This window comes from Rattus norvegicus, chromosome X (genome assembly GCF_036323735.1).
Source record: "Rattus norvegicus strain BN/NHsdMcwi chromosome X, GRCr8, whole genome shotgun sequence".
Taxonomy (NCBI): domain Eukaryota; kingdom Metazoa; phylum Chordata; class Mammalia; order Rodentia; family Muridae; genus Rattus; species Rattus norvegicus.
Window position 1 is genome coordinate 121,188,232 of NC_086039.1, and position 12,686 is coordinate 121,200,917.

Consider the following 12,686-nt stretch of genomic DNA (forward strand, 5'->3'; position numbering starts at 1 on the left):
CAGTGAAGACTAGTGAGGCGGAGCAAAGTGAACCAATGCTCAAACCCCCACTGTCTGTGGGGTCAGGGGTCAGGGGTCAGGAATTTATATTCCTTCTAAACATCATGCATCCTTTCATGTGTCTGCTATAGAGAAACATCTTTTCACCTGTGTGCCCAGGCAAAACATCATTCATCACAACTGACTTTCCAAAGAAACTAGAAGTGTCCACTTCAATTCCGTTCTTTAATTTTTTTTCAGACAGTTTCAGGTCCCCAGTGCTGGATGACCTTGAATTTCCGATCTTCTTGCCTTGTACTGGGATTGCAGGCATGTGCCACTACGCTCCATATTTGCTTTATGTAGCACAAGGGGTTGACCTCAGGGGTTTGTGCATGCTAAGAAAGCATTCTCCAAACTGAGCCACATCCCCAGCCATTGGCATTTTTTAAATAAGGAGCTGGAGAGAAGACTCAGTTTAAGAACACTTTCAGGCCAGGCACAGTGACACATACCTCTAATACATATACTTGGGAGGCAGGGGCAGACATATTTCTATATGTTTAAGAACAGCCTGGTACATACTGTAAATTCCACTGCAGCTGTGTCTATGTAGAGTCCCTGCCTCAAAAAATAAAGTTTGTGGCTTCTCCAGAGGACCCAAATTTTTTGCATGGGATCTGACACTCTCTTCTGGCCTCTGTGGGCACTAGTGCTCTCTCTCTCTCTCTCTCTCTCTCTCTCTCTCTCTCTCTCTCACACACACACACACACACACACACACACACACACACACACTGTAGGCACTACCCCACTGTCATGCACATAACACATACATATAAAATATTTTTAAATTAAAAATAAATGACTGCTCATCATCAAAAATTAAATTCATTCCCTTGTAATAAAACACAATGACATCATGTCTATATAGCCTAGGAAAAATAAAAATGAAGATGGAGGGTCACATATAATGAAATATATACACTTGTTGAACAAAAGATATGCTCAATAATGTTCACAGCTATACTATTCATAAAGACTCCAACCAGGCACGGTGGTGTTGCATGTGATCCCACTGTGTGACAAACAGCAGTATGCAAGCCATTGTGTCTATCCGGCAGCACTCATAATCTGGTGGAAAAGGCGACATCAATGAATCAAACACACATGCAAGTTTACAATTAACAACTGTGATGTAAGCCCAGAGGCTAGTTGAAGAGGTAAGCCTAACTGGATTGGGAGGAGATGGGAACTTCATTCAGGGAGCCATTCACTCTCTGTGGACATATAAGGTAAGCTGCCACGTGACCAGTCTGGAGTTAACAGGTGAAGAGGAGGAGCATTCCTAGTTGAGGCAACAGCATCTGGTACTGTGAGGGGCAGACCCATGCGGCTGAATCCAACTTAGGAAACAGGGTATTGGAGGCACATCCTGCTTGTTTGAGTCATTTCAAGGAGTGAGCTTTCCCCTGAGAGCACTGTGAAAGTAGAGGCAGGGAATGGAGGGCTGGGAGTTGTGCCTGACATAGCTCATTCTGGCTGCCAAGGTAGTGCTATGGTACCAACCTTTCTCAGCCCAGGCATTGTTGGGATTTGGGGCAGGATAATTCTGTTGCGGACTAACCTGTGTAAGTCATAGCATTTTTAAAACTCATCTACTGTTAATGGCACCTCCCCTCTTAGTTACAACTAGAACTGTCTCTAGACAATGTCACCCCTCCTGGGCTAACTGCCAGGTGGTTGCCTTTGTTTGATTTGTTTTCTTGGTTGGTCACTTTATCTCCCTCAGTCCAAACACACAGAGCCATGCACAGCCTTGATTGACTGTGGTGCCCTTGGAGATCACACTTGGGGCTGGCTCTCTGCTCACTTACTAAAGCTTTGTGTAGCTAGGGGTTTGATGTATTTTTAGAGACCCACTCCTGCAGAGAATTTCATTGGAGTATAAATAATACTCCACCCAGTATCTCCAAAATTTACAAAATGTATTCCCTATTCAATAGGGATCTTACTTTAAACCCTACTAACAGCTACCTAGCATGATCCAAGCACCTAAAGAGTTGGTAATTATAAACTGGACATGGTGACACACACCTGTATTCCCGTATTGCCCCTGAAGGTGAAGGCAGGAAGATCAGGAGTTCAAGGCTGTTTTTAGCTATATACAATGAGTTCTAGGGCACCCTGGGAAACATGAAACTGCCTCATTAAAACAATTGCCGTTAGCAAGAATAAACTTTTGTTCTCCTCTGTAAAACAGGAGAGTTATCTGTTAGAATTGGCCTTGTGTAGGGACTGTAGAGATGGCTCAGCAGTTAAGACTGCATTCTGCTCTTGCAGAGCACTGGCCAATAGCCCACAAAACACCCGTAACCCCAGCAACAGGGGCCCTAACATCTTCTGCTACTCCTGGGCATCTGCACTTATGTATGCACATATCCACTCAGACACATGCATACACATAACTAAAAATAAATTTAGGGGCTGCAGGGACTCAGTGGTTAAGAGTTCCTGGTGCTCTTACAGACAATCGATCTGGGTTGAGTTCCCAGAACCCACCCCAGGCAGCTCACACCCACTTTTCACTCCAGTTCCATGGCACCTGGTGCTCCCTTTGGGCCTGAGTGCACTTGGCCACTGCACGGAGCACACATATGTACATGCATATACACACATATATGAAAGAACCATTTAAAAATTAAGAATTGGTCCTTTGTATATTTGTAAACATTATAACTTTATTCTGTAGCCCAGGCCAGCCTTGAACTCCTGACTATCCTTCTTTCCCCTCCCAAGTGCACCACCAGTCCTGCATTATGCAGTGCTGTCAAGGAGCATATCTTACTTTGAAGCTCAGAATGTGGATCTCCCTTTATAGTCCCGGCTGGCCTTGAGCTGCTGGCAATTCTAACTCAGCCTCTCTGAGTTAGGGTTGCAGGTGTGAAGCATCACACCCAGGGGATCCCCCTACAGTAAATTGCAACCATTTCAGAGACGGACCTGGAATCCAGCCCTGTCCTGACTTCAGCACCTAAGGGTTTTTCTCATGCCATCCTGCCTCCTTTGTTCAGCAACTCGAGTTAGAACCCTGGAATGGGAAGGGGTAGCATCTTCTGATTTCTTGAGTTGGCTCTGATCATAGCCTCCTTCTCCCTACTATCCTTGGGTGGCTATATCTTATTCCTACCCACTCAAGGTCCCAAGAGAAAGTTGATAATACTTTTAGTGTCATCTTGGCCTCCTCACTTAACCTCTCAGGTCCAGATGCCCGCCCAATCTCCTGTTTAAACTCACAGATCCTTAAGATGCCCCTGCCCCTGGAATGCTGGGATAAAAGGAGTGTGCATCACACACCTGGCTATAAATGTTTATTATCTCTAAATTATCTGGGTATGTGCATAAGTTGCAGGTACTTGAGAGGCTGGAGGCATATGGGTACTAGGAACCAATCGAACTCTGGTTAAGCACTGAACCATCACTCCAGGACTAAAATGAAAATAGGCCAGAATGTTTAAAAATTTGTCATGCTAATCCATTCCGGTCTGCTTTGGACTTGATAGTGACAGCGCTGGTGATTATGTATCCACATGGCTGGCCCTATGTCTTTATCTACAAAGCAATACTGGTAAAAAATCAAGCTACAGGCCGGAAAGATAGCTCAGCGGTTAAGAGTACTGGTTGCTATTCCAGAGGTTCTTCGTTCGATTCCCAGTAACCACATGGTGGCTCATAGCCACCTGTAATGGGGTCTGAGGCCCTCTTCTGGTGTGTCTGAAGAGGGTGACAGTGTACTTACATACATGAATTAAATATTAAAAAAAAGTTAAGCTAGCTCAGAGGTAAAGGAGCCAATTGTCCTAAATTGAATCCCTGGTTATCTACTCGCTCCTGCAAGTTGTTTCAACCTCCATACTTACCTTCAAATAAATGTAAATTTAAATTTCCTTAATTATGCAGAAACCTGGGCTCAGCCAAGACAAACATGCCTTTAAACTGCTGCACTTGGGGGCAGCAGTTCGATCTCTGGAAGCTCCTGACTCAAAAAACAAACAAAAAAAACAAGAACCAAGGCCCAGTGGGTGTGGCAGTACACACCTGTAATCCTCAAACCTAGGATCCAGGCCAGCCTGAGTTAATATCAGGACACTTTACATCTTAGTTCCCATGATTCCAGCTATCAAGCATTAAAGTCAGCCCATCAGGGTGTGGAAGACATAGCTGAGCAGTTGAGTACTATTCTTGCAGAGGACCTGGTTTCAACTCCCTGCACCCAGCGTCTACATTCATATTAACCCCCAGATTGAGAACCGCTGCTAGAGGACTAGGGAAGCAGTTCAGAGCGTTGGCTTACAAGAGCCTTGGGGCTCAATCTAAACACACAAACCACCATGCAAATGTGGAGGGGGGCGGTCATGGAGATAGCTGTTGGTAAAGCTCTGCCATAAGGAGAACAACTCCAGTTGACCTAACGTCTACCAACAATGGCTTATACATGTGGATACAATCTTAAGGTTTAAAACAAAACAAAATCTTTTTTAAACTATGACCCAAAGCCAGGACTTCTTCAAGAACACCAAGTACTTTTAATTGTTGAGCAATCTCTAGCTGCCAGGAAACAATACTTTACCCACCGAAGAAGCCTTATTAGGTCTTATAGGGGAAATTCAGTACTTTATAAACCAGAACATCAGTTTGAAAGGTTCTAAATTTTATTACTGGACAAATTAGTTCAGACACAAGTAAATCTCTAGGTTAAAAATGTTGAAATCCATCTGGTCGGACTGATCGATGACGGTGATTCAGTAGAAATCCTCAGTCTGGCCGTAGTGTGACTCCTTATAGACCCAGCTTCGTTCTCCTCCAGTGTCTTCTCTTAGAGTTGTACCTGTACAAAGAGAAGCCATCAGTTACAAGGTGGTTTGGTCACAATATATCTGCTCCTAAAGCACACTCAAGTCTTCCAGAGAACAGGATAATGGCTGCTTCTTAAATTCTAGCCAGCCAAAGTACACAGTAAGACTATCTCCAAAATAAGTAATTGTTACACGTGTCATCCATTTCAGATGTATGAGCTGGGACCACCTAGCTTAAAACAAAAACAACACCACCATGGCCTGGAAATTACATACAAGTGGTGCCAAACTAGGACTCACATTAGGTGCCCCCTAGAATTCACATTAACATAGGAGACAGATCCTACCTTAATTCCAAAACTCCAAATTGCAGAGCTAAGCCAACCAGTCTCTGAACTGTCCCCATGCAAGTGTCATGATTTTTACTCCAATAAATGCAAAAATCAGAAACATCAACATGGCTTTTCTTTCAGCAGGATTAATGGCAGTACTCCCACAAAATGAAGCACTGTAATTGCTACCTGCTCTTAAGTTTTCAGAGAATGGAAGAGTAAGGGGGGGGGCTAGTCCAGTGACAGCACTTGTTCAGCAGGCAGGAGGCAATTCTGTGGGTTGGGGGATTATATCCCCTAACAAAATACCACCCCATCTCTAGGATATTATGTCCTATATATTAGGAACACAAAGATATGTGTAAAAGTTTCATATTACAAAAAATAGGTGATATATTTATTTTTTCCAAATATCAACTATCAGTCCCCACTGTGGCTAGATATGGTCCTAGTGAAAGTTGATGTAATTATAAAAGGTGGCACCCACCTCACACCTTGGCACTTGGCAGGCGTGAGCAGATTAGCCAGTCTGAGCTCACAAGACTTTCAAAAAGCAAAGGATAACATCCTATCAAGCACATAAAATCCACTGCTTAGCTCAATGCTTTCCTTAGCATTCCATGGGGGTGAGACCAAAGTTTGACAGTCTTGTCCTGACTGCAATTAAAAGACTGAATAAAAGGACAGCACCTACCATACCAGGAGACAGAAGATGGCAATTAACTCGAATGTAAGGCCAGAGTGGGTTGTTGATCATCAAGCTTAAGTGGCTAAATTAAGAACAAGATTCTGGGGGCTGGGGATTTAGCTCAGTGGTAGAGCGCTTACCTAGGAAGCACAAGGCCCTGGGTTCGGTCCCCAGCTCCGAAAAAAAGAACCAAAAAAAAAAAAAAAAAAAACAAGATTCTGCCCCAGCAGATACACACCCAAATTTTTACTAATCCCTAAACTGGGCAGTGCTCAAATTTAATCCCAGCACTTTGGGAAGAGAACCAATTCCCACCAACTATCCTCTGACCACATATGGGCAGGCATCCCCACACAAATACTCTTCCCTCTAAGCCTCAAAGGCTTCAGACAGAAAGAACTCAGTAAGGCACTTCCTATGTCTGAAGGAGGCCTTGGGTTCGATCCCAATCCTCTCAAAGGTCCAGCTGGTCCTGAGTTCTGATGCCGATTCAACTCTGGTTGTAGTTAAAAAATAAATAAAATAAAATCTCCCGCCAGGATAGTCGAATCTCCTTAAGCCTTCCTAGGGAATTACCAAGTGAGAAAGCTCTGCCTCAAAGCCTAGCTGTGGCCACATAGAACTCAATGAAACACACAGGGGAAAACCAAAGGAGCGCCACAGCGTAGTAAACAGAGGCTCTGTCTTGAATGGCATGTGCTTTGCAACTGTGTATCTACAACGTTAGTCTTACCTGATTTTGTTACCAGTTTTCATCCGAATCCATTGAGGAATAGGACGATTTTGCTTTTGTTTCTTTGCCAGGAATCGCTTGATTCTGAAAGTCTTGTGAGAAGACTACGAGGAGATGCACCAGTTTAGTGACATCAGAGCCCTACTTTTGATTCAGTCACAAATTCCCACAAACATCAGGCCTGCAGAGCACACACCCAGGAAAATCTCCCAACCCCGAAGTCCTTTTACAAACTGGTTGCTTCTGTGCTCCAGGTCACCAAACAAGGAAGAGCTAGAGTAGGAGAGCAAAGTGACTTACTAGCTTTAGTTTTAAGTCAATGACTCTAGGTGCTGTTCTTTGGAAAACAGTCACATCTACCTTCAAGTGTCATTGCTGAGGAGCCCTTGACACTCAGTAGCAAGTACCACTAGATTAAAAAAAAAAGGCAGCGAAAGGAAAAGTACACTCGTCCTCCTAGACCAGCTGTAGATTTTACTTAACAAATTCTGATACTAATGCTACTTTGTACCTAGAGACCAATAAGCCTAATCTGTCAGTAGGCAGTGAATGATGCGCTGTTAACAGACGCTTCCAAACAGTGATGCCTTAACTTATGAAGAAAGGGATCTCAAAGTTCTTTTAACCCTGTGGACATCTCCCTGTGCAAGTAAGTTTCATGCTCTTTGTGCATGCCAAGGGAAGACTAAGGACAATCTAAGAGTGGCCCCAAGCCTCCCTTTTTGCCCCAAATCATGCAGATCACCGTCACCGAGGCTATGTGAAACAAGGATACTTTTCACCCCTTGCCAGGTTTCAGGAGGAGCAGCCCGACCCTGCTGGGGTAAATGGGTTAATTTCATGCCGCACCCGCGATCTATTAGGTGGCCTAACTCCCAAAACAAAACACTAAAACCCTGAAAATGCACCCAGCGCTTAATGCTGCGCACGTCCACCACAAAGGCACAGCGGTGTCCGGCCTCAGGAGAGCCGCCTAGGAACGGATGGCGGCCGATAGTCTTACCATGGCGAGGATCTGAATCAGGCGCAGAGCGCACGATGGCGGAGGAAAGGAGAAGAGAAAGGACAGGCCGGAAGAACGCGATTAGAAGACGCTGCTAGAGGCGGAGCTTAGGTAGATGACTCGCTGCGTCTTCCCTAGCCCCGCCCCTTCGCTACCAAGGGGCCGTGGGAACCCACACAGATTTATAGGGAATGTAATTTCGAATTCTCCGCTTCCACGCATGTTCCTCCTAGTGAGCATCAGAGTCTTGGGGGACACAGTCTTTGTGGCCGTGGTAGGTGACCTTTCAGAAGTAACCAAGTAAATAAAAGCAAAACCGGGGAAGCGGAGTAGGCAGTACCAACTCTGAGGGCGGGATAAGGGCTTTGTCACTTCCTACAGCTGCAACTTCCGTCCGGTCTTTGAGAGGGGCGGGGCTTAGGGCTGGGAATGCACACCCAGGGCGGGTGGAAGGGAGGGAAGACAGCTGCAGACATTGTTTAATGGCTAACTGCACGATTATAGAGAACCCAAGTTCTTTTCACAGCACCTGAGCCAGGCAACTCACAACCGTACAGCGCTAGGGGATAACATGTCTCTGGCTCCCAGGGGCACCTACAACTCATGATTTACAGGTGCACATCCCTACGTAGACACACGGACACATAATCAAAAGTACCTAAAATATTTCATTAAAAAGGGGGTGGGGTGGGGCTGGAGAGATGGCTCAGTGGCTATGAGCACTGACTGCTGTTTCAGAGATCCTGAGTTCAATTTCCAGCAACCACATGGTGGCTCACAACCATCTGTAATGGGATCTGATGCCCTCTTCTGGTGTGTCTGAAGACAGCTACAGCGTACTCTCATAAATAAGTAAATAAGAAAAAAAAAAAAAGACGCCAGGCGGTGATGGTGTACGCCTTTAATCCCAGCACTTGGGAGGAAGGCAATGCTATAGAGAAACCCTGTCATAAAAAAAAGACAAAACAAACAAACAAAAACGAACCGAGCAAACAAAAATGGATGAGATGCCACTTATCCTCTTGTCTGAATTGTCTCCATTCTGTCTTTAATTCCAAAGAAATCAAAGCTGGGAGTGTACTCCATAATAAAGTATTTGCTTAGCACCAGTGAGGGTTGTATATGTGTATGTGTGTGTTGCTAGGGATGGAACCATGATTGTATACATGTTAGGAAAAGCACTCTACCATTGAGACACACCCAGCTCCTATGAGTTTATTCTTTTTGACTTACAATATAGTTCTGATGGGCTTCAAACTCACCATATAGTCCACGTTGGCCTTAAACTTACAGTTTTCCTCCTGCATCAGCCTCTTGAGTACCAAGCATTCTAGATAATATCCCACCATGCCTGGCTCCCATTGGTTTATTATAAATAATATGAAGTTATGATTTAGGGCAGCAAAGGTAGGACATGGTGTACACATCTGTAATCCTAGTATGCAGAAGGCAGATGTATGTGAGTGAGGCTAGCCTGGTCTACAAAGTAAGTTCCAAGACTGCCAGAGTTACACAGAGAGATCCTGTCTCAAGAAATATAAAAAAAAAAAGGTGTTAGAGGGGGACAGCAAGGGAACAAACTGAGGTTTACAAGGGAGAGGGAGTGAGATGGCTCAGTGACTAAACCTAACACTTAGAAACCAATTCCCAAAAGTTGTCCTCCGACCTCCACACATTATGTCATGGGAATGCAGCTCCATTAAATAAATATAATAAAAAATAAAATTAGGGCTGGAGAAATGGTTCAGAGGTTAAAAATTGGTACTATTTGGGAGAGGGTGGGGGTTGATACAGGGCCTCTCTATATATTTCTGATGTCCTAGAACTCAGGCTGGCCTTGAACTCACAGAAATCTACCTACTTCTGCCTCCTGAGTGTTGGAATTAAAGGTGTTTGTCTAGCCTAAACTGGTCCCCAAGTTCCACTCCCAACATCCACAATGAGTGGCTCATTGCCACTTTTAACTCCAGCTCCAGAGGACTGAGCACCTCTCTCTGGCCTCCACAGTCACACACAGATACAAAGTTAAAAGAAAGCAAAGATAAAAGAAAGAAAAGGCAGCTTTGTCTAAAAGGTATCACTTCTCCACAGATTAAACAACTGCTTAAGCAGGAGGGAGGGCCCTCGTACGGTTTCCTTCAGTAAATCCAGTTTAGGGATTTTCTCTTTTTTTAAGATTTATTCATTTATTATATATAAGTACACTGTAGCTGTCTTCAGATACACCAGAAGATGGCATCGGATCTCTTAACAGATGGTTGTGAGCCACCATGTGGTTGCTGGGAATTGAACTCAGGACCTCTGGAAGAGCAGTCGGTGCTCTTAACTGCTGAACCATCTCTCCAGCCCTAGGGATTTTCTTCAGCACCGCTGGGCAGCTTCCAGGCAGGAGACTCCCAAACCAAGTTGTCTTCTCACAGCCCTTCTCAGAGCTGCATCTCAGGTTCTGACTAATTCCACTGGTAGTTCTGGTGGCCACTAACATATCCTAAGGACAAGGACTTGTCTTTTCTTCATCCTTGTCCCCAGGGACTGACACATATACAGTGAATAGTAAATGCTTGCTAATTGAATGAAGGAATGGAAGAAATCTGAAGGCGGGGAAATGAGCTTGACTCAGAGCTGGGCAGAATAGGCAAGCACCAGAAGAAGGTGCTGACAGGAAAACTGCCGAATTTACTCAGCTGCTAACAGGCCAGAAGGGAGGAAGACAGTGCTAGCTTGTTACTGATGGTTCTGGATGTAGCCTTTTTCCTAAGACCAGCTCACCTGACCTCTACCTTGGCTTCTATTTTGGCTGCCTTTGCAAGAATCCTACACTTATTTCCTCAGGTATCTCTTCTCTTGAATGTCCTCTAAATATACTTTAGTATTTCTTATATATGAAATAGTCATTTTTCAAGACTACTTGCCTTTTATTTCAAGGCCAGACTTCTATAAAGTTATAAATGCTAACTGAATCTATTCTAAACCTAATGACTTCCTGCAATCCCAAGTCATTAATGGTCTAGAAGTCAGCACATCTGTGAGTCTCTTCAAGTATCATAATTAAGTTTTCTCTAGCATCCAACCCTCTGTCTCTTCCAAGTGCTGTGATTCTAGGTTTGTGTCACCATACCCAGGGCCATTACTTCTTGAAACATTCTTTTAGATTAAGTAGCACCAGAATGTTTGGTTTTACTTCTACTCTATGGCTATCCCCCCACTCTGGGGTGTGTGTGTGTGTGTGTGTGTGTGTGTGTGTGTGTGTGTGTGTGTGTGTTGGTCTAGAAATGTTAGGATACACTCAGGCTGAGCTCTAGCTCTATTTCTGTCCCTACCTTATTCTTTTTGGCTGTAGCTCAATGACCATCTAAAACTAGAGAGTTTCTAAATTTCAAATGCCTTCTGATCTATTTGCCCCATCTCTACTTCCCACGACGTGCCATTCACTCTGGACTATGACATGGGTTCCCTCTAAGCCCTGCCAAATCCACTGACAATTTCATGCTTCTGTTCCTTCACCTCTCTCGGGTCAGGGACACACTGAGCCATTCTCCGGAAACTTTCCCTTACTTGGAAGTACTTTCTCAGTTTCTCATGAGTCTCTTCCAATCGTTTTTAGTAGCTCTTCTACCTGCTTTGAGGAACTGACTTCTAAAAGCTGAGGAAGGTGGCGCAGGGGCTGGAGAGATAGACTCGTGCTTTGGAGCACCTGTTGCTCCTGGAGAGATCCCATGTCAATTCCCAGTACCTATAGGGCAGTTTACAACTGCCTGTGATTCCAGTTTCAGAAGATGTGACTCCTGCTGGCACGAGGCACTCATGTGTAAGCACATGCAGACAAATGCTCAGGTACATGAAATGAATAAAATGAATTTGAAAAGATACATTGCATACATGTATGAAATTACCAAAGAATAAAAATATTTTTAATAAAGCTAAAGAAATATAAAGCCATAAGTTAACCTATTAGTAATGGGCAACTGATGCCTACTAGTTGGGGCTGGCAGGAAGAAAGTCAGGCAGAAGCTCAAGAGTGCTGTGCAGACTCATTGATAAGTGGCTATTACCCCAAATGCTTGAATTACCCCAGATGCATAGAACACATGAAACTCAAGACGGATGATCAAAATGTGAATGCTTCACTCCTTCTTTAAAAGGGGAACAAGAATACCCTTGGCAGGGAATAGAGAGGCAAAGATTAAAACAGACACAGAAGGAACACCCATTCAGAGCCTGCCCCACATGTGGCCCATACATATACAGCCATCCAATTAGACAAGATGGATGAAGCAAAGAAGTGCAGGCCGACAGGAGCCGGATGTAGATCTCTCCTGAGAGACACAGCCAGAATACAGCAAATACAGAGGCGAATGCCAGCAGCAAACCACTGAACTGAGAACGGGACCCCCGTTGAAGGAATCAGAGAAAGAACTGGAAGAGCTTGAAGGGGCTCGAGACCCCATACGTACAACAATGCCAAGCAACCAGAGCTTCCAGGGACTAAGCCACTACCTAAAGACTATACATGGACTGACCCTGGACTCTGACCTCATAGGTAGCAATGAATAGCCTAGTAAGAGCACCAGTGGAAGGGGAAGCCCTGGGTCCTGCTAAGACTGAACCCCCAGTGAACTAGACTGTTGGGGGGAGGGCGGCAATGGGGGGAGGGTAGGGAGGGGAACACATATAAGGACGTGGAGGGGGGAGGGGGATGTTTGCCCGGAAACCGGGAAAGGGAATAACATTTGAAATGTAAATAAGAAATACTCAAGTTAATAAAAAAAAAAAGAGTGCTGTGCAGATATGTTGTTGTTTGGGACAGGGTCTCGATTTGTAGCTCAGAGTAGCCGTGAACTTAAAGCACTATACCCATCTCATTTTGGTTCTTATGCTAAAAGAATAATGAACCATGATCTGACGCTCTAGTTGGTCAAAGCCTCTCCTTACCTACTAAAGGCAGAAATGAATATCATTTATCCCCTTTCAAAATTCCCAAGAACTTAAATCAGAATCAAATGTTTAACTTCTTAAAACCAACAGCTATTTAATAAAGTTGATAATCTCACTTGGCATGGGGCTGGAAAGGTTATAGCTCAGTGGCAGAATATAC

General features: G+C 44.4%; 1 protein-coding gene and 1 non-coding gene across 2 annotated transcripts; both read right to left on the bottom strand.

Annotated features, from left to right (window-relative positions):
• Positions 1-4,669: 4,669 nt before the first annotated feature.
• On the bottom strand, positions 4,670-7,665 carry Rpl39 (ribosomal protein L39). Its single transcript, NM_012875.4, has 3 exons — positions 7,592-7,665; positions 6,589-6,692; positions 4,670-4,867 (listed from the first exon to the last, which is right to left on the bottom strand). Exons 1-3 carry the CDS (start codon positions 7,592-7,594, stop codon positions 4,819-4,821), a joined length of 156 nt encoding a protein of 51 aa, NP_037007.1. The 5' UTR covers positions 7,595-7,665; the 3' UTR covers positions 4,670-4,818.
• Positions 5,230-5,363, bottom strand: LOC120099449 (small nucleolar RNA SNORA69). The gene has a single exon (XR_005498627.1). It is a non-coding gene; the product is annotated as a small nucleolar RNA SNORA69 (small nucleolar RNA).
• Positions 7,666-12,686: the final 5,021 nt, after the last annotated feature.